At 45.5% G+C, this 21,754-nt stretch overlaps 1 protein-coding gene across 1 annotated transcript in view; it reads right to left on the bottom strand.

Annotated features, from left to right (window-relative positions):
- Window positions 1-21,754, bottom strand: part of LOC8051851 (DNA-binding protein D-ETS-3) — a 149,450-nt gene that overhangs the window by 45,686 nt on the left and 82,010 nt on the right. The window contains exon 5 of the mRNA XM_042287106.1: window positions 1,105-1,155. Coding sequence (XP_042143040.1) covers window positions 1,105-1,155 — 51 coding nt within the window. The remainder of the gene's footprint in view (window positions 1-1,104; window positions 1,156-21,754) is intronic.

Here is a 21,754-nt window from a genome sequence, read left to right as displayed (position 1 = left end):
AGTTCTCACTCTAGGGGTAAAAATGAAGAAGTCATAGTCAACACCGAAGCTCAAGACGTTTAATATTTTGTTCTTTAGAAGTAACAAGCAGGGCGCTTTGATGAGGAGAATGTCTTCATTTTATGGCATCTAAACAGCACATGTTCAGTGCTTGTGAGCGTTAAATAGCTGTAACGATGATCCCACGCTTTCTTTATGAAGCACATAATTGCTGTTTCGAGTGTCTCACAAGATATAGTGCGCGCACGTCGCATACTCTGTATGATACGCGTCTGTATGATTCAGGCGTATCATACTGGCGCGTATCATACTCACTCGAGCTGTTTCAGAGCGTTGCGAGAAAGAACAACTCGGTCTGTTCATAAACTTTTATTTTTCATTACTAACGTTGTTTATTACTCTTGCTATGCGTCAGTATAGACTACGTGGTCAGAATAAAAGTTTACTTCTTTTTTCTTTTCTTTTTTTTTTTTTTTTGGGGGGGGGGGGGTATAGTGTGCAATGCCGGTTCACAAGTTAGTTAAAAACCTTATAGGAAAACGGCTGAAATAGAAATTAAATAAAGTCAGTTTCTCTAAAAAGGGACTGGTGGAATTACTGAATTTCAACCTGCGCTCATGTGGGGAAGCTAAACACATGTCCGAGAAACATGAGCCAACAATCGGACAAAAAACAAACAAAAAAGAAACAACGGAACAAGCGAAAATAGCAATATCGTTGAAACCCAGGACCGGGATATAGAAAGGGGACGACACGCACACAATCTCGAATTCAGCTGCAACTTTTATTTCTCCTTCTTGGTTTATGAGGAGGACCCCTATAACCGAACCTCAGACACGCGAAGTCAGTTGTCGTAACATCAAAAATTTTAAGATGTCAATACACAACAACAGTTTGTTTTCGAAGACAAACCGCAACTGGGAATATACCACGTATGGTTCCTTTTAACACATATTTGCGAGTATGGCTATGAATTGAGTATGCTTTCACGGAAGCCTTGCGCTCGTTCTTAATTTGTTTTCAAGAAAATGGGAAAGAGGAATTAGAAGAGAGAAAGAGAGACAAGTCGTTCTCAGTCACAAGTTGAAACTGTTGCACGCTTACCTTGTGCTTGAGTCGGTGACGGTGAGCCCCATGCGGCCTTGTACGAGGTCTCTGCACCGGGAGACAAAAGAAACAAATTAGCTGTTGTAAAATGCCTACTGAATTCGGTGCCAACTACCACCAGCGACCGCACTAACATTACAATTGCATTGGCAAATTATTCCGAACGAAAAACCACGCATTAAAACGTGTCTTTCTGATGTATTAATTTTGTGAATACAGTAGAACGTCGAACCGTTTACAATACTATGTTGTCCTGGGATCTTAGCCGACGTGAGAAAGGTATCTACGCCGTAAGGTTTTTCTTTGTGTATAGAGTACACGCAGAGGGCGCTTATAACGAGCGAATGAAGAACTTGACGAATAGCGTGGCTAGCTACCCAAATATGCAAGCACATTTTGGAATAAGCGGAGCTGTATATTTTTTTTATTGACACATACTATTTGCTTATATCTATACTTTGTCTCATCCTACGATGGACTAAAAGCCACGGGCCGCCAGGTCCAATCACGTTCCACGCTATACAATAACACGCTTAACATTGATTAGGGGTGGACGAATAATGCTCGAATCCAAAGCGCCGCATCATTTCTATAGCTTCGACGCTGCAAAAAGCCTATATTTTGTGGCTTCCTTTGCAAAGTAATATTGTTGAGTCACTCAGTGCTCCTCGATTCGAAGCACTGTCCACCCGTCCCCTTATCAGTGATCTGAGACGCGGGCAGCGATACGAGCATCGAAGCGAAATACCGCACAATTTCTAAGTGGCTCGTGATTGGATCTGGCGGTCCGTAGCTCTTGCCTTTAGTCCATCGTAGGGTGAGACGAAGTATAGCATCCAAGGCCGGGAAGGCATCTAGCGGGAATTCTGATTATAAACAAAGGAGAGAAAACACACACAAAACTCCCCTAGTTACAGACATACACATTAACTCCCCTAGTTACAGACATACACATCTGTAACTAGGGGAGTAGCCTAAAATGTAGCTCTGTAGCGCTGACACTATTTTATTATTCTTTTATTTTATTAGGCGTTTGTAACGTTTGCTGGAATACTTTTGTTTATTAATAAAACGAACGAAAACATCTTTTTGTTTTTAATTGTTGGTCCCAGAAATAAAATAGAACATTCGAGTTCGGATGTACAGAAGTATTATGAACTTATGAACAATACCTTATAAATTATGACTCACATTCAGTCATTTTATGTATAAATATTCAGACATATATTTACGCACTATTAAATATATAAGACGTCTAAGTTTACGGTTGTGTTAGATCACAAAGAAAACCCTTTACCGGAACGTCCGTTTACAAATATGTTAACGGACGTTTCGCCCACATGGACAATTACATGTGTATGCATCCACGACGAATATATGTATATTCCTCACATCGTTCCTTATCGCAGTGTAAAAAAAAAAAGCGTTTCAGGAAAAATGTATTGTGCTTAAATAACGAAAAAAAAAAAAAAACACGCACGTAGTTTTTTATTTACGTATATGTGAAGCAAATCAAGTCTCACTACGTCACGGTTTGAAAGATAAAAAAATCGCAATGAAGTACGGTGAGACAGGATTATTGAAGCGAAGCTGCCCCCTCTCCCAGTCTTCGGCACGTCTCATAGGTGTCAGCACACCTCTTTCAAGCAGGCTCGAAGGAGACGCCGCCATCTTGGCTCCCTTGAATTCTGAACGACCTGTTCCTCATATTGGACTAGACTACTCAACATTCCAAAAAAACGTTGTCGAATTCAGAAGTAGACTGCCGCGGTCGTATGAGCGTGTCGACGGGGATGCGCGTGGTCTCGGCTCGAAGCGCTATCGGTCCCTGCGAGAGACTGTAGTAAAAAAAAATGTGTAGGGGATGGAAGGAGAGGAGGATAGGGGACACCAAATGGAAAGAAAAGAGGGGGGCGATGTGGGTATTGATCCGCTCCAGCAGCTCGAGGCTGTCGCATATTGAGCCGCGGGTATCGACTGCCTCCCTTGCCTCGCTGCGACTGGCTGCATATCATGCGCAGCGATGCTTCGCTCCTTGCCCCTCGCGTCCTTCTTTTTTCTTTACCTCTGTGTTTGTACTTTAGCTCGACGACTTGGCCAATATCACTACATATTGTCGTTCTAGACTCGATGTCTGCTGAATTTTTTGCCTCGCCGCTCCAGCCACTGTCTCCATACCAGGGCGACACACCCACGTATGGTATCGTATCTCAGAGCAAATAAAGGCAAGTTGAAGGACAACAACAACCACAACATTAAGAACGCGTACGAAACTTTTTTCCTTTCATGTTCATAGTTTGATTGGTATTTATACGGTTGCGACTATCTATCGGTGAGCCTAAACTTATCGGCTTGGAATCTATGCGTTTTCTTTTCTTTTTCTTGAGGGTGCTAGTTTCGTTTGCCATAGCTCTCATCGCGAGAGCGTCAGGGTACGCTGCGCATCACTGTTAGCGCGAAGAAGACAATTCCGCATTTTTACACTTTACTCCTGAAGATTTTGCATCGTGCACCCATACACCGATATCAACAAGCAAAGTGCGCAGGCGCGCGCATTCCGGAAGTGGTGCCACCGCCATGTTACTTGTATAGTCATTGCTTCCCGGCTGCATAGGGATGCGGTGAGCATACATCATCGTACATCATCGTTTGGGACGCCTCGCTACGGGCTTGGATCTTCTTGTCATTTGTGTACTTCATAAGATTGTATTGTTTGTAGCTTATCAGCAAGCGCAGAAAAGCAGTTACAGTCGTCTTTTCGCTTTAGAAGCGCATCGTCGTCTGCTGCCACGTTAGAGTACTTCTAGCGGTAATCCTACTGCAAAAAGAAAAAAAAAAAAAAGACGACGCTATTTGAGCATTTTGACTGCTCGGACGTGTCTCTGAGCTTGGAAACAAGGAAACATCCAGTTCAATGGCAAAGAACACGAACATTCTAAAGACGATCGGCTCGGTGTAACACCGCGGAACAGCATCGAGTGTTTCGATGAAAAACGGAGCTTGGTAGTGCTCAGACTTGTGCGACCGTTTTAATGACAATGAAGTAAGAATAGCAAAATAAACTTTTTCGGGGAGCGATAGTGGTCTAAAGATCGTTTCATTCTGGCTTACAGCGTGCGCGACAGAGTACAGATTAATTGCGGGTTGAAGCCTGTACGCAAACAAGAAATGATCCGAAGAATGACCGTGCCTGAGCGTCGTGACAGCCCGAGTTTGCCAAAAAGCAGCAACCAATGCCAGGTACCTAAAAACGTTTTGTGGATATGAGTTTTTTGTACGAATTATATTCAATTTTATTTTGTTTGCGCAAGCTCCGTATGCTGATAATTGCCCGACGGTGCAAGCTTTTTGGCTGCGGTCTCGATTGGTGTTAATACAAAACAGATCAATAACGCCAGCCAAAATCAAGTTGTGGTATAATAAGCTTTTTTATACTGTAAAAAAAGCCCGTGCGTTTACTTTCCCGCACAACAGTCGGAGAGCCAGTCAGCGCAACCTACGGAGGCAGCTCAGCGAATGACGATGCCGAAACATATGTCTTTACCAAAAAACGCAGTCTGAGTTGTACATTAAGCAATACAAGCGTGACGTTTCGCATTGCTTAATCCCAACTCAGAGTGCGTTCTTTGGTATAAACATATGTTTCGGCATCGTCATTCCCTAAGCTACCTCGGTAAGTTGCGGTGATTTGCTCTCCGAGTGTTGTACGGGAAAGTAGACGCACGGGCGTGTTTTAGAGTGATAGGGTGGGTTAGTTTTGGTTTTTTTTTCCCCTGACTTTCTGGCATTAAGTGTTGCACTTTTAAACTGCATTATGTGGTGTTTTCGCGTTTTTTTTGCAAAGCAAAAGAAATAAAGACTGCTTTCGAAAAAGTGCAAAAAAAAAAAAAAAGCGTGGATCGTACGTTCTTTAATATTTTCCAAGAAAGTTGCTGTCAACGTTGTAAAAATACCTAGTGAGTAAGACCTGTTTGTTTGCATTGATCTGGCAGGAACTTGTGTCTTACTATACTCAAGAAAAGAATATCGACCGGAAAAAAAAAAAAAAGGAGCGGACTCAGCTTTACACGATGACCACCACGGAGTTCGTTTTCTATTTCGCAAATTATTCTATTAATAACGTATGTGATCTGATTCATCGAATTTTTGCGTGATTGTTACCGTTCAAGGAAATTAACATTGTGAAGTGATGACAGCGTGCGAACGTATTTTAGATAAACTAGATCGCGCATGGGTATGTATATTTTTGTTACAAGACGTGCTTCGTACAGGGCAGTGTAACAGAAATTCCCGTCTGAGTGCGCTACACTTTTCAAGAAGGAATTTTGATTCGGTTCGTTTTATGAAAACGTCGATTTGACTTATGGGTTATAATTATGTACTATGAGTATCCCTATCTGATTAGGATAACTTCCCATGAAAAGGACACCGTCGATGTTCAAGTGTAAGAGTAGTAAGGGTTAATGCGAAAAACATGCGAGTCCATTAAATAAATAATATCCGCAGCACCTACCGGGAGCTCATGCAGGCTACAGTCCCCAAGTGTCACAAAAATATTAGACGCACATCGAATTTACGCTTATCTGCGAAATCGCAAAGCACAAATAAGTCACACGTGGAGAATTAAGAATTGCCTCTTCAGAGCACAAAAATAGCGTAGAATACAACTTCCAGTGTTCAGAAACGTGCATATTCAAATCTATTGCAGAAACATGTAAAATATTTTGTGCATATAGACTCTTGCGCCTGATGGTCTGGCAAATATTTTAGAAGTAATTTTTAATTCAAAGCAATTTCTGCGGAAAACAAAGTTAGACCGAGTTTTTCGTCGAAATATGTTGTAACGTTAGTGGTTTCAAATATCTGCGTTGTTAAGAGCACCAAATGTTTGGGTTGCGTTGTTTTCGTCTAAATAATGTGTAATGCATCACTAATCATGATATGCAGTGTTCAATACGCCGAGTCGTTTCGGTTTCGACTGTGTCTGAATGACGTCAAAGACCCTGAAAACGCCGACTATAGACCTTTACAAAACGGGCTTCTGACCGGTTCTATTTGCAGTGTTCGTGCCTAAGGCGCGTCCTTTGCTCGCTTTCCGAAGCGACAAATATGCGCGTGCTGGGCTGAGGAGATTGCACGCTGAGCTGAGAACTTTTTTAAATATTAAGATGGTGTATAGGGAGTATTCACTGGCGGGCCATAGCTGTGTGCTAAACTGCTGAGCTCGGGCTGACGGCGAGCTTCAGCAGTTATTTTGTAACGCGCATTACGCACCATCAGGTTTGCTGGTCTTAGCAGTCTCTTAATCTGAGATCGTTCTGAGCATGCGCTCTAAACATCGCCCTCAAATATGGCATTCATTGAATAGCCCCTATGGCGATGGTCACGTGGGCCCAGAAGAGAGCGGTGCACACTCTAAAAAAGCCCGTGCTTTTACTTTCCCGCATAACACTCGGAGAGCCAATCACCGCAACTTACGGAGGCAGCTCAGCAAATGACGATGCCGAAACATATGTTTAGACCAAAAAACGCAGCCTGAGTTGTGCCATTAAGCAATGCAAGCGTGACGTTTTGCATTGCTTAATGTAACCACTCAAACTGCGTTTGTTTTTTTGTTTGTTTTTGTCTAAACATGTGTTTCGGCATCATCATTCGCTGAGCTGCCTCCGTAAGTTGCTGTGATTGACTCTTCGAGTGTCGTGCGGGAAAGTAGACACACGGGCTTTTTTGACTGCAGTAGAGGCTTTCTTGGCTGTTTCCATTCTAGCACGTGTAGAGCAGATGTACCTTGTCGCTTTCTTTTGAGCCCATATGAATACAGTCATGCGTCGTTGCCATTTCTGATATGGGACGTCATCACGAGACCTCGGAATCCAGCCATAGAAACCGCAAGCAATGTTTTGCTGTATTAATTTATTCACAGCGTATTGGCGTATTATACGCTGAATTTCATATTTCGTGACACTACCCGCATTATTCAGTCTAAAAAATAATTCAAACCAACATTTTGTGTTTACTCTTTCAAACATGAAAAAAAAAAAAAAACTAGGCCTGTGAAATTAATTGATTGATTACTCGAATACTGTATAATTTGCCGAATCCTTCTTAACTGATTACTCACTAAAATTTTAATATCTTTATTGTCTCGTCACGGGTATTATCTTTGTAGTTGTCAAACATAAAGACATTGAGACTTAGAAGCAGCTAGCCTCGATATCAGTAGCGAAAAAGATGAGGCTACTAAGACGTATGTCTAACTTTTGATTACTTAATTAGTACATAGTAGCTGGCCACATCGTGTCAGTAAAAAACAACACCACTAACAACAACAATATTCTTTGTCCTTTTCTCTACCTCTGCTTCCAGCCCATAACATTTGAGTGCGGTCTAAAAAAAATTAGGAGGCGTCATTAAAATGTGGTATTTCTTCATCACTTAGACTAGATACGAATCCCAGATATCGTATTCCCCAAATATACGCATATTGTTTTATTAACGTGAAACGTTCTTTCAACGGTATTCTTAGTTTAAAACAGCGCGACAAGACAAGGGAAAAGTAAAGACTAGACAGACGGCACCGCTGTCTGCCGCGAGGCTCGACACTGATTGGTTGACGGTTAAGAGATGAGGAGTGAGGTGGCTCGACGCTGATTGGCTAACAAGGAGACCATGTGACCCAAGGGGTAGGCGAGGAGGAGTTCGACCACCTGTGCGCACTGAGTAAAAGGGGCATGGGAGTATGGAAGGCTCTGGAAGATTTGCAGGTGTATCAGACCGATTAGCGGTATTATCGCTTAACTCTAGAAACAGCTATCAGGTTTACACATGGTACGCATTTAAACTCTCTTATGAAGAGCGAAATTTATTGGGATAAAAATTACAAATCTGCTCACAGCCCACGTAAAACAGTATAATGCTATTTGCGAGGCCGCCCCGATAACGTTCTAAAAACAAACTTACTTAGCAGTAAACAAGCGCGTTTTTACACATAATTTATAAGCACTTCGCAGTAGTAGAAACCCTAGAAACCCATTTTCCCAAATACAATGCATCTGCGCACGCGTTGATTGGCAACCACTGGTACCGCCTACTGGCAACAAAATATAAGGTAACTCCCACGCTATCAAAATGTTACACTTCTAGTATTTCACAATTCATATTCCCAAACTGCGCAGCGAAACATTAGACAGAAGTAATAAGAATTAGTAACGGTAGCACATGTTGCCATTCTCGTGTCAGGTAATCAGGAAATGTTGAATACCATTCAGTTTTCCCAAAGCAATCCATGCCCCCGACCCCTTCGATATCAGGCGGCGGCTTCCCCACAGCACGGGTCACCCTGCAGAGAAGCAACATTCGCAGGCGCCGACCTGCAGGGGGCCCACGCCGGGAGCTTCCTGCACGCAACCTGAACATGCGCGACACCTTTCTCGCTTGTGAGGCGTGCTCGGGACCTAATGGACTCGCACGAGAACAAATTTATGGCCGTGTTTGACGGAGTGCGTCACGGCTGGTTTGTTGGAAACACCGCCGGCGTTCGGCACGTGCCGAGTCCATTGTGCAGCCGTGTGTAGATTTGTTGGCGCCGTTCGCTGCGTGCTTTCAGAGTTGATATCTGATGGAGTGCGTGTTCCCGCGTGACTGGAAGCGCTCGAACACACCCACGCGGCGAAAAATCGGGCGTGTGCAATGTGTTCTCTCATGCCGCGGCGTTTTTTTTTTTTTGTTGTTTTTTTTCTTCTTTTTTTTTTTTTTTGACGTTTGTTTTCAAAGGACAAATAGCTCATTCACACCAGGATGTTTTCGTTGGGCCTGACATGAAGAAAATAGCGAATTGGTTTACCTTGTCTTTACGTGCATTCGTAAAAGAAATATAAATAGTGATTACCTCCAAATTTGAAGGCACTTTTTATGTTTTCTTTTAAGGTCAGAACTAATAAAAAAAAAATCAAAATATTCTCCCGAGACACCTGATCCAACAACATTGTAATTTGCTTAATTAAGAGTAGCCATATGGGGTAGCCTTTCGCGGTGGAGCATATCCTCCCCTGAGGTCTTGAGAGAGGCATGCGGCACCGCGAGCAGCACCAAAACAATACGGAACTTGAGGACGTTGTGCGGGTGTGCTTTAAATGGTCGCGCAGAAGCGCGATGTAAAGGTATACACCCTGCAGAGTTGATGAAGTTTGAGACGTTTGACAATTTGGCTTGGTCATATAAAGAATGAAAAAGCCTTACGCGTACCCGTTTTTTCTAACAGCATGACCACGTTCGACCTCGATTTTCAGCTTATCGCTTGGTGAATAAATTAAAAAAAAAACAAAAAAAACATGAACACAATGATTTCAACGATGTATATTGTGAAATAAAACAGACCTACACAATGTCAAAGCACTTAAGTTGCGATGTTTCACCGGATGCATAGGAGTAATAAATGCTGGATGGTAATGACATGATCGACACGGGAATCATCCCCGTTAAAGGAAGAAACATATTTTTTTTTTTTGCTGAGAAATGTTAATTGGTCGTACGTTAAAACTCTTGGTAAGTGTCACGGCTGCCTACTGCCACCGCTGCCTACAGCTGCACAACGTAACCATGCCATACGATTCTGGTTGTGTCTCAGCGTGCGCGAAACAGATAAGATGGGTTCACTTTGTGCCATGTCACAACGTGACCGAAAAATGTAGTTGACTTGCCGGTCCATTCTTAAAAGCAAATGGATATAGAAAATTGTGGGACGCTATCTTGGTTAGCAGCTATTTAATTTCGATTATTTGGTCAAACGATACACTTTCACACTTTTGTAAACAACCAGCGAATTCCGTTTTTTTTGTTGTTGTTATTATATCCATTTGGCTCTTATTTCTATTTATGGAAAGTGCTATCGCGTGAGGTCATCTATAAACCTTGGGACTGCTGTCATAAGTGGTTGCAAAAAAAACGGGTTACTATTATATATATTTTTTTTTTCACAGCAACAAATCGTTTGTTGGTTCTCGCGATATCATGGAGGGTTACAAACCTGAACGCAGGTGCGGAAACTATTTAGGCATGCCTCAAGGACAACTCAGAAACGCTCGACATCCTCCAGGGAAGCACCGGCGTCGTGTTTTGACACAACGAGTGGCTTTCACCGGGCCGCGTGTCATTAGAAGTCAAATATGTAACACGGGGAGGGGTGTCAGATACAAAGTCAAACGGGGAGGCGAAGCACTATTCACCATTGGACAGAGGTCTGCCAAGTAGCGAAGCCATGTCAGAGCCTAGTCCACGGGCGAAAAGTAGCAGTACACAAAATTCGATAGCTGTCAACGACGTGGCACGACACATGTGTGCGAGCGAAAACAGCATATTTGCACCCGGAAAAACCTAACACAGACCACGAAAGACAAAAAAAAAAAAAAAAAAAAAAAAACGTACTGATCACGCACGTCGCATTCTCATACATAGGTCTCGTGCGTAAGCTGCGTTTGCGAGTGTCGGCGCTTTGTTGCGTTTGATTCTTCCGCCCCCGGATTGCGTACGGGGTTCAGTGACACGTATACGGTTATCGTATGTCGTTGTCGCGTTGCTCACGTAGCGCGAGCAGGAAGGAGCGGCTCGCATGCGCGCAAGAGAGGACGTGCAAGAGCGCGCGTGAGCGGCGGCCGTGACGGCCGTCCCCACGCGGGTTTACCGGTGAACAGCATGGTGAGGTTGGTGACGGACGCGTTGTTGAGCAGGTGGTGCGTGGTGTCGGCGCCTGGGGGCCCAACCCGCTTTCCCGAACTCATCCACAGGCGGCACACCTCGGCGGCTGCTGCGACGGCGGGCCCGAACCTCGCCTGAGGCTGCCGGCAGTCGCCAGCCACCGCGTCGCGAGCCACGATGACGACACGCCACGCCACGCCACGCCCGTCACGCCACTGCTGCAGGCCGCACGCGCGACCGGGCACTCCCAGAAAGCAGCGTCTCGTTTTTTTTTCCCCTTCACGCTCGTGCGCACACGGGACGGGCCGCGCCGGGAATCGCCGGGAGAACCCACAAAACGCGCAGCTCTCGACGAACTGGCATCTTGGCTCGGGCGACCTGGTCGGGGTGCGCGGTGGCCGGGGTGACGGCCGCTTCGATTGGCTCCCTGCGCGGGCCAATGGCGGGGACGAGTCGCGTAAAAGGGCGAGGAGACTCGGGGGAGACCATCCAATGGGATCCGGATGCGGCGGATTATGCGCGGGTCGCGGGCCGGAAGGGCGGGCGCCGGTTCTTGTTGCCAGGAGTGGCGGCGAGAAATCCGGCGGAACCGGGCGATTTCCGACCACCGGAGGAAAAAATGTCGGGCCGGAGACAAGGCTCCCCCGCTGAAAGCCGGACGCCCTACTTAAGCGGAATGCTTCATGTCGCCGTTAGTACACTCGTCGGGAGTTCCGCCGCTGCGTTCTTGCGCGGCCTTCGCGGGGAGTCTCGGGTGCCGGAGTCGGGAAGCCGGAGTCGGTCGAGACGGCACGTCTTTTATGCGCACGGACGATGTTTCGTGCAAAATATCACGCAGTTGTTGTGGAAGGTTATTCGCGGAAGAGTGCCTTCAGAAACGAAGAATAAATGATTGCACCCGTGTCACTCCCATTCCCGAAGCTAATATGAGGGCATGCAGTTGAGTGCCGACTGCCGCGAAGGTCCCTAACCGGCTCGAGATATCCCCAGACATCCCTAAACACTGAAACGTTGTCTTCAGAAATATCCCCAACAAGGAAACGTTTTTTTATTTTTCTTTTTTCTGTCGCACATGTTTGATTCTGTTCGTGGAATAGATTGGTGATGGTTGAAAATAACCGTTTACAACGCTTAGTAAAAGTTCGATAAAAAAGGTGATACGGAATATTTCAATTTGTAATTCGGTACTTATACGCGGAAAATAAATAGGATATTTGTGCTCGTGGGATTTGTTTTCGGCCACGAAAATTCAAGGAAAGAAATTATAGCGTTTCGTGATCTCGCTCGATGCAAGTGTCCATAAAATCACGAATTTGCGAACTTAGCATCAATGTCGTACGCGGAATAACTCAACACTTTACCACCGACTCATAAAACCAGGGATACGGGCGCATCTCTGCTGGACTTTCACTACAGACAAGAGTACTTCCTCGCAGAGTACGAAAGTTTACAGGAAATGCGCTGCACATGCCGTTTCTTTGGAGTTTAAAAACCTAATCCCAAGCGTGTTTCTTTTTTTTTTTTTTTCTCAAAGGCAAATTAATGGAAATATACAAATAAATCGAGATTTTGGTATTCATTCACTCAAAGAAATCTGGAGTGTCGACTTTCCTGCAAAGAACTTGAGAGAACCAATCGCTGCTCTCCATAGAGGAAGCAGGCCGAATGACGAGGCTTAAAATAAGTTTACATCTTAATAAATTGTCTGCACTATGGCACTGAGCGTATAATTCCGACGTATAATTCCCCGCGATAACAAAACTCAATAAGGTAAGAGCCGATTCGATCATCATAGACACAATCCTGCTAACGACTCCGGGTCGAAGTGCCCACGCACTCCGAGTGCAACACGAAGGAATCCCGCAACAGAACATGCGCGTTCAAACCGTCCGCGCGGCGGAGAGGTCTCGAATACGCAACTTGCGTTCGTACGCGGACGGCTTTCGCGTCTTGATGCGACTGGGACTCCCGTAACGTCATTAAGTCGAGTTCCTGGTTTTACCTTCGGGCTACCCGATGAAAGGGCATTGTGCGAGGAGCGATGGGCGCGCGCTAAATAAGGGCCACTGCTGCGACTCGGGTTCGAGTGACGCGACGGAGAAGCCATCGCCACGGGCGGTTTCGTTAAATGGGGAAGCGAAGGAGGCTCGGGAGGGACGCTGAAAAGAGCAGGACGGGAGAGACGCGGCCGTTTGTGCGCGCCGCTTCCACAATGGCTTCCTAACAAGGTTGCTCGGGAGGACGAGGGAGGGAGGCCTTCGCCGCTGTGCGCGGTTTGGGTCCGGGCTGTTTCGACACGCCGCGTCTTCTTTGCGCCCATTCGGGACGGTTTCCTTTTTTTTTTTTTGGAGGTAGGGAAGGCGGCACGTGATCCCTCGTGCCTCTATCCCCACGTCGGATGCTCCTCTTGTGACGCGAGTTATCTGTTATCAATTAGGCACGCGATACGTGCGATGGACTCTGTAGATGATAATGCCTTATGTGACTAGAGTAGCGTTGTCATGACGCGTAGCGTTTTTAAAATTTTGACTTGAAATATGCTTCGATGACCTTTTGTTTTCGAAGCTGTGGAAGTGTGGTGTTGTCATGGCGTCCAGACAAATTTGCTTTAAAATTTACCTTCCGGGCGCGTGAGGACACAAACTTTTAGTAATGTCGTTGTAGTCACAGACAGAATCCAGCACAACGAAATAAAGAAAAACTAATAAAGCATTGCTTGGATGGCAGAATGATATGCAACCTCCTTGAGTTGTGGGCGTCGGGTCAACGTGACCTTCTTTACGATCTCGTTTCAAATTTCGACTGCTTCGAGTGTCGCATTATTCGGCACAACGAGACGCTAGCGGTGCGTCCTGAAAGAATCGGTTCAATTGTAGGATGCCCTGTACGCGAGCTGCTGTCTTGGAGCTGGGGCCTCGTCAAGCTGCATGTGCTGCAGATTTTTGCCCCAGCTACCATCCATTTTTCCCGGTGAAAGAAAAATAAAATAATTGACTGACTGATTGATTGATTAATTGATTGGTTGATTAACTTGTTGATTGACTGATACTGTCACAGAGAAAAAGAAATAGGAAAAAAATAAAAACAATTAATTCGATATGTTATGAGAAGGTCGAGGCCGGGACGGGTTCTCACTCCTAAAACACGTGATCTACAACCGAACAGCGAGCATATCATCTCACTTGTTTAATGTCGGAGAGAAGAGCTCATAATGGAGGCCTGATTATATTCGGCTAACCTAGCTGTTCACTTTAGTCGAGCTCATTTCGCCTCGACTGGAGTAGCTATATAGTTGCAAACAAGATGTTGGTATCCAAACCCCCACCAGATTTCTGGTAAGAAACCACTTCGCCCAACTCTTCTCATATTGTCAACCCCCACCCCTTTCCCAAGCTGTACGACTCTTGCCTCTGCCCAGTGAGTCTACTGTACCAGTACGCGCAGTCAGTCCCTGTTTTTTTGGAAGAGGATTACACGCCAAGGGTTTATAACCTTATGAGGTGGCTGCCCTGTGCTCTTGCTCGTAGGAACAAAAAGCTTAGAAAGCTTTTCTAAAAAAAAAAAAGAAATAAAAAGAAAATGAAACAAAAAAACTCGGTTGCAAGTGTGTAAACTGCGCTTAAGTCGCGAATGGAACGGCTACCACTGCCTATTTTCGAGCTGTCGCGGGTATTTTGTCGAAGCTCGTCCATTCCCGTCGACGTCAAGAACCTGCGGAACGAAGTTCTCCTTCATTTTGTTCGACGCCCATATTTTGCAAAGACAGGGACTGCTCCGCGAGATGTGCACTCGACTGATGGCGCAGCGTGACGCCGACGGTTCCCTACCCGCGGCGGTACACCCCCCCCCCCCCCCCCCCCCCCCCCCCCCCTCTCCGGTCTGCTCCGAGGGGCCGAGCGGAAATGGACGGCCGGACACTTCCGTCCGCGCCATTGTGCATGCTCCGATGGAGGAACCACGTCGAAAGGGTTGAGGAAACATTAGTTCGGCGGCGGGCAGCGCAGCGCCTGTGTCGCAGTTCGAACCAGACCCAGTGAACAACCGCACTCGTGGAGGGGGACAGGCCCCGGGCCGCTGGATCGATGGCCTGACGCGGGCGCCATGTTAGATTTTAGAAGGGGAGGGCGGCGAGCGCCGGTTTCGGCAAAGGGAGTTGTTGGTTTTGGGAAGGTCTTCGGGAAAGGGGTCGAGGGCGCGCATGCGCGGTGGGTATTGGCTGCGCGAGTCAAGTGCGGCTGAAGAATGTCGGGAGAATTGTGCGTGGCGTTCAGTCTGGAGCAGTAGGGAGCTGACGACGTTCTCATGAAACCTCAATAATGCGTGTGTGTACAAAACATGTCTGCACTTCGTTTGGCTTGCTGTCATCGTTAGCGTGGTCTCAGAGACTGCGTTTCTTTTTTATGCGAGATTCCTCTTCGAGACGAACAGGTCAACTGCATCACATTGAGAGCTTCTCGCAACGAAAGGGAAAGAAGTCAAGTGACAAAAATATTGTTTTGGTGATTTGGATTCTCGTCTTGATGGTCTTAGTCGCTTCCATTTCTTTCTAGAGGTTGCGCTCGTTGATGTGTGTTTATTGAACCAGCACGCTGTTTCCAAAACAGGCCCGCGTTTGCCCACAGCAGGTGTGGGCACTGCACGTGCGAAGGAACCAGACTCGCGTGAGATAAAGCCTTTGCGCGTGCGCAGTGCCTATGCCACCACGTTGGCGTTACGTTAGAGGGTGGAATTGGTGTATACTTCGTTTCACTTGAGGATGAACCGCAGAGAAAGTTACGAGCCATCGAAGTCAATCGTGTCGTGCTGAGCATAGAATTCACCTCAGTATAACGTTCTCGTTATTTTTAACGAATCATAGCATACTGTTATTTAACTGATATCAGTCACATCAGACGCTTAAGTTTTGTTCTTGTAAAAAGGAGATCTTCGAGGACAATCGAACTCCCATTTTATTCTCTCTGCAAGAAATAGACTATGCTGTGTATAAACCAATTGAGGAAGGTCGCGAATTTGTTTACATTGCTGTTGTTCCCGTACTATATTAGAAAGCACGGTATATGCTTCCGCTATCACTGTTCGAGCAGCTGCTGGACTCAGACATAGAATAATAGAGGTGCAGGACTGCGCCATGTGGTCAGCCAGCTGCGACTGTGCGTACGGGATAACATCGTGGAAGAGTCAAACTCTCAATACACCAGGGCAACAACAACGAGTCAACAACCGCTCACTACAAACGCGGAGAAAACGAACAGAACCGTTACACGCATTGTCCACCGCGATTGCGAGGCACGGATGAGGCAAGGCGGCTCGTAAACAACCGCGCTGAACCGGACCGGGTCCTTGTAAACAAGATAATCCGCCCTGGGAGATGAGGATTATCCAGCGAGACCCGCTCGAGGCTGTCTTTGTCTGGATGGTAAGCATTGAGCGGAGGCCGGGAGGGCGGAGAGGGTGCTTCCGCGCAGGACTCGTGGCGCAGTCGATGGAGCGTGCCACCGAGTCTGCTATTTCTTATCTCCGACCCGCAATCTCGTCGTCTATGGCTTTTGTGTGGGAAAGCCACATTTCATTTAATTTTTTTTTTATTTGAGCATTTGGGATTGTTTTTTTTTTTTTTTTATTCACTATAGACGCACCCAACGTACCAAAAGTTAACTACACCCGGCCGGAAACCACTCATTGGTTGGCGTTACTACTTGTTGATCACAGCAACAACTAAACTTGTTAGTTTCAAGTAAGCCCGTACTTGCTTTTCGTGTATCCTGGGGGTTGGTAGTAATATATTTGCAAGTTACGAGGGAAGTCATACATTTTTACTCTCCTGGATTGGCAGATAACGTGCTATCACAGCTTGAAATGCTTTTTAGGTTTAATCTGGCATGCTTAAACAAACTAATGTTTGTTGTTTTTCCCACACCTTTTATAGTCCCTTTAAATAAATGAAATTAATAAAATAAAATAAAATGGTCATGAAAATATTGAATAATTAAAAAAAAAAAAAAAACTAACCCGAAATAAAGCATCTGCGTTTCGTCATGATAATTTTGAAACATTAATGCGTTTGTCCTATTACTTTACAAGTCACCGAAAAGCACTACTGTCAGTGACGAATCGCATTGCACAGCACCGCACCACACCGCCGCGCAGGACTCTGGAAATATAGACGCGGTCATGCGTATCTCCGAGTAGTGTCACGAATAATCCTAAACACCTTCCAGCCACCTATGCTCCGTCTCATTAAAACCGTGCAGTACAGCCAAAGCTACAGGGGAGAGAGGGTACGCCAACCTGTTCAAGAGGAGGGAAAGGAGAAACGGGAGACAAGGGCTGGGATTCCCCTTTCCTTCTTTCTCGCCTTTTCAACAGGTTGGGATACATTCTCTCCTTTGTAGCTTTGGCTGTACTGCACGCTTTTAATGAGACGAAGCATAGTGATGCGTATTGAACTATTTCTGCTCTCATTAAATTTAATCTGTTTTACTTTGAGGCTTGTTTTTCCGCAATCCATTGACACCAAAACGTTTTATTTATTTTTTTTTACTTAACTCACTTAAACTTAGAGCATGTGCATTGAGAAGCCAACTGGAGCCACTTGTTGAAAGTGTTTAAAATAAAAGACACACCAAACCGGGGGGGGGGGGGGGGGGGGGTTCACGCGTCAAACCAATGAAGTGCATCTGCCAGGCTACATAGGGAAGCTGCGGATTAATATCGACCACCTGGGGATCTTTTGACGCGGAGCCGAAAGCTCGACTACATCGTACCTGTCCGCTATGAGCCTCCATCGGATCACTGGCACCTCGGCATGGATTCGAGCCCGCCAACTGGGAATACGTACACTATTCGGGCGATCACCTCTCTCTTCTGATATTGATTCAAAAGAGGGCCCCGCCTCGCCTCCATAGCTACTCGACATTATTTTCAGCCGTTCACAACTGCTGGGCTCAGAGCGCTCTGAGGATCCCGTACTAGCAACGGAGGCAAAACTTCTTGGCGTTGGTAATATATAATAATACCGGGTGTTTCAGAGAACGCAGGCCAAATCGCTCCTGCGAAAACTACTCATAGCAACGAAAAGAGGCTTGTGGCGTTTTGGTCCTGGGCCAGGGGCACATTTAGGAAACTTATTAAAGTCCAAGATAAGTAAGTTGTTAATTATTTTTGCGTAATTAACTTTTTTAATATTGTGTTTAAGGGCATGGTTTAAATTATGAAATTGCTCAGCATCGTCGAAAAACACTAAATCAACAAATTGCAGAACGATAGAAGGCACGCGAAGCATTTTACGGCTTTCTGAACAACCGCACAAAATCGACGGGTTTTTAAGTTTCGATTTGCTATCGGGGGGCATGTCAGCTCCAGCGGCACCTCGCCCCGTAGGGAGATAGTGCAACCAGCCTCTACTGCGTTGCGCGAGGACAGCGCAGCAGAGGTTGGTTGCACTATCTCTCCACGGGGTGCGGTGCCGCCGGGGGCCGAGATGCGCTCCGATAGCAAACCGCAACTTAAAAACCCGTCGATGTTGTGCGGTTTTTCAGAAAGCCATAAAATGTTTCACGTGCCTTCTATTGTTCTGCAATTTTTTTATTTAGTGTTTTTCGATGATGCTGAGCAATTTTCTAATTGAAACCATGCCCTTAAACACAATATTAAAAAGTTAATTGCGCAAAAATAATTAACAACTTAATTATACCGGACTTTAATAATTTTCTAAATGGGCCCCTGGCCCAGGACCAAAACGCCACAAGCCTTTTTTCGTTGCGATGAGTAGTTTTCGCCGGAGCGATTGGGCCTGCATTCTCTAAACACCCTGTATATATATATATATATATATAACAACTATCGAGGCGATTGTGTTAATACGTGAAACGTTCTAGCATGACAAACGTTTAGCGATACTCTGAGTTTCACATATGCAACACAATTGCCTCGATAGTTGTTCCTATAATGAAGCGATGCTACCGCTAATAGGGCTGATTAACCTGGCGATCTTCCAGAGAATTTCATAATCTCGAGGTCCACTCTCTCAGTGCGCGCAGGTGGTTAATGGTCGAGCTCCTCCTTGCCTATCTCACTCCTCCTCGCCTACCCCTCTGGTCAAATGACCTCCCAGGTAACCAATCAGCGTCGAACACCTCACTCATTCTCCCCACCCGTCAACCAATCAGTGCAGAACCTCGCGGCCACGCTTTTATCTAGGCTTCACGAAATGCCGAACACCTAGACAAAGAACGTTTCACGTTAAAAACAGCATGCGCCGGGAAATTGAGCTTAACGTAAGCATGTAAAGCGTCATGTTCAGCGTCACGGCGCAGACATTTTTTTAGGTTGGAACATGTTTTTATTTTTGTCATTAGCCGACATCCCTTAGCAGATTGCAGTCATTGGCATTCCCACGTGCTTTGCGGGAGAGTATAGACACACTGGATTTTGTAAACTGATACGCACGGCGCTTTGCCTCGAAGGCACACTGGCATTATTTCCAAACATTGGAACTTTACGTCGCAAAGAGACTGAGGCTATGATAACATCCCACAAACGCATTGGGAAAGCGGCCACCCAGGGTTCGATGCCTACACTTGGCACTCCGGAGCGCGAAACGAAACTTGAACGCCATGGAAGCAGTCCAACATGCCGAACTCCCCGTTGTGTTCAGCTGCTGTTACTCGCTTATTTTCTGCTTCAAAGGAGACATGGAATGTGTATCTATTACAACGTTTTTGCGCGAATAGGTAATAATTCTATAAACCGTTCCAGGTACTGTTGGTGTCTTGGGAGATGATCAGCGAATACAGAGCTCCCGTGCTTTTCAACCCCAGACGGATTCGTCACGGCGGATTGAATGTACGTTTGTTCCGTGTGGAAAGACACTGATTTTCCCTCTAATGTACTACATGTAGCGACGTAAGTCCCCCGCCCCCCCCCCCCCCCCCCCCCTCCAAAAAAACAAATAAAAAAGATCCCGAGTCTACGAGGTGGCAGAGCATCATCCGGCCCGGAAATGGGCAGCTGCGAAACCCGGAGGACAGGAATCGTGGCAATTGGGTCATTCCGAGGGGTTTGATCTCGCCAAATCTCGTTTCATAGTAGGGAGGACACGAGAAAATTGCCTCGGTCGCGAGTAGTTTTGTTGTGTATGTTTCTTTCACTTCGCTATGGGGTCGTCTTTGTTGTTCTTTTGATTTGGGCGGCGCGGGAGGGGTGGAATCTAAAACAGCCTGATGCATGGGAGGCAGGCGCATTGTTTTTATTCCGGATTGTGAGCGTGGTGAACTTCTCGGGCCTGACTAGTGTTTGATATTAGTTGATACGTTAAGCTAGATTAAACTTTTTATATTTAGGTGAACAGAAAAAACAAGTTCCATTCAAGCGAGCTTTTCACAAAGCGTTGCCCCAAACATAATGTTCTTGGACGGCGTGAACGAAGTTTGCTTGGTCACCATTACATTGAGCTATAATTTTTGACCTTCGGTTCATCTGAAATTTTATTTAGATTGTACGAGCGGAAATCTACATGTGAGCATTCCCAACTGGGAGCTTTCGGCGAATCGTCTCTGGTGTTCCCGGTTCAATATGTGTTTGGACCCAGTCATCTTTTACGTGACGAATTTTCTCTTGCAGTCGCTAATCGTCTTCGATCAGTAAGACGCCAATAATAAAACAAATGTCTTCAACAAGTAAAATCGCCACTGGGTTATTCCACGTCAAAGGAGACGCGGCACTTTTTACAGCAATATTACAGCGATGGCCGTTTGTGGGACACTTCGCGGTTACACGCCGTCGACCGCGCTCCAGATCGACGCGGAGCGTTCTCAGCACTCCGCCAAAACATTCCACAGGCCGCTTATAACAAGATAACAATCAAGCAAGATAACATGCATGGTCATGCATTGTGGCAAAATAACATGCTATGTCAGTAAAACCATACCCGCGGGGCACTCTGGAAGTGCACTGGGATAAATGCCCATGTGATCCAGAGTTAGCACAAACAACAATTCTCAGGAAATACACAAATAAAATTTCCGTAGAATTTTACGATGCATTCTGTACCAGTAAGCAAGGGAAAAGCAAGTGCGTTAGTGTACCGTCAATGCACATGCCAGATAAAAAGTTTTATTTTCTAAACAAATGGCAGAGAAATGGTATTAATAATGTTTGTGTATTTCAATAAATGTTTGTGGCAAGGAAGAAAGATGTTCTTCATCTGTCAACAATGACCCTTTCATAATCCCGATTATCGGGAACCGATTCATTCAGTTCATCTGCTCCGAAATGACACCTTACCGGCTTCGACGTCACACTTCGGCTGTCCATGTGTTTCACCTTACGGGATGCGTATTTCATGACTGGAATATGTACGAAAAACTTAATTTAAATAAGAAGCCTTTGAAATTTAAGAAAAATAATGTCTTTATTTTGTGAAAATTTTATTTCATATTAGCTGATATCTCGCTTTAAACTTTTGGAATTTGGGCGCCTAACTACGTACTAATGTGCCCTCTCTTACACTAAAACACGAACACTGAAGGACGCCTTTTTAGTCCAAATAGGAAGTCCAAAAAAAAAAAAACAAGAAAAAAAAAAACTTTATGAGATTTTTTTTTTGTCATCTTGGAGTTGGGTGTTAGCTACAATACTTTTTTTCATTTGTTATCTTAATACTAATAATTGAATTACTTGTATTGAATTCTCAATTCCTCGTTTTGTTGCGTTTTAAGATCTCCAGTTTGTCCAGAAACAGCCATACTGAGAGCCAGAAAAAGCAATGCGGGCAGCGGTGTCCGCAACATTCGAAATAGGCAAAAGTTCACTTCACCTCATCTGTTCAACGTATACATATATATATATATAAAAGTACTTTTTGTTGTTGCTGAAAAAATACGTTTTAGAGAGGAGGCAATCCGGCCTTGCCTCCAGTCGCCCGCCTTGTAGGCGACGTACGCCGGCGTTCGCC

This window comes from Ixodes scapularis, unplaced genomic scaffold (genome assembly GCF_016920785.2).
Source record: "Ixodes scapularis isolate PalLabHiFi unplaced genomic scaffold, ASM1692078v2 PGA_scaffold9__187_contigs__length_104089568, whole genome shotgun sequence".
Taxonomy (NCBI): domain Eukaryota; kingdom Metazoa; phylum Arthropoda; class Arachnida; order Ixodida; family Ixodidae; genus Ixodes; species Ixodes scapularis.
The sequence above is the reverse complement of the archived record's forward strand: the minus strand, read 5'-3'. Positions and strand labels throughout refer to the sequence as shown.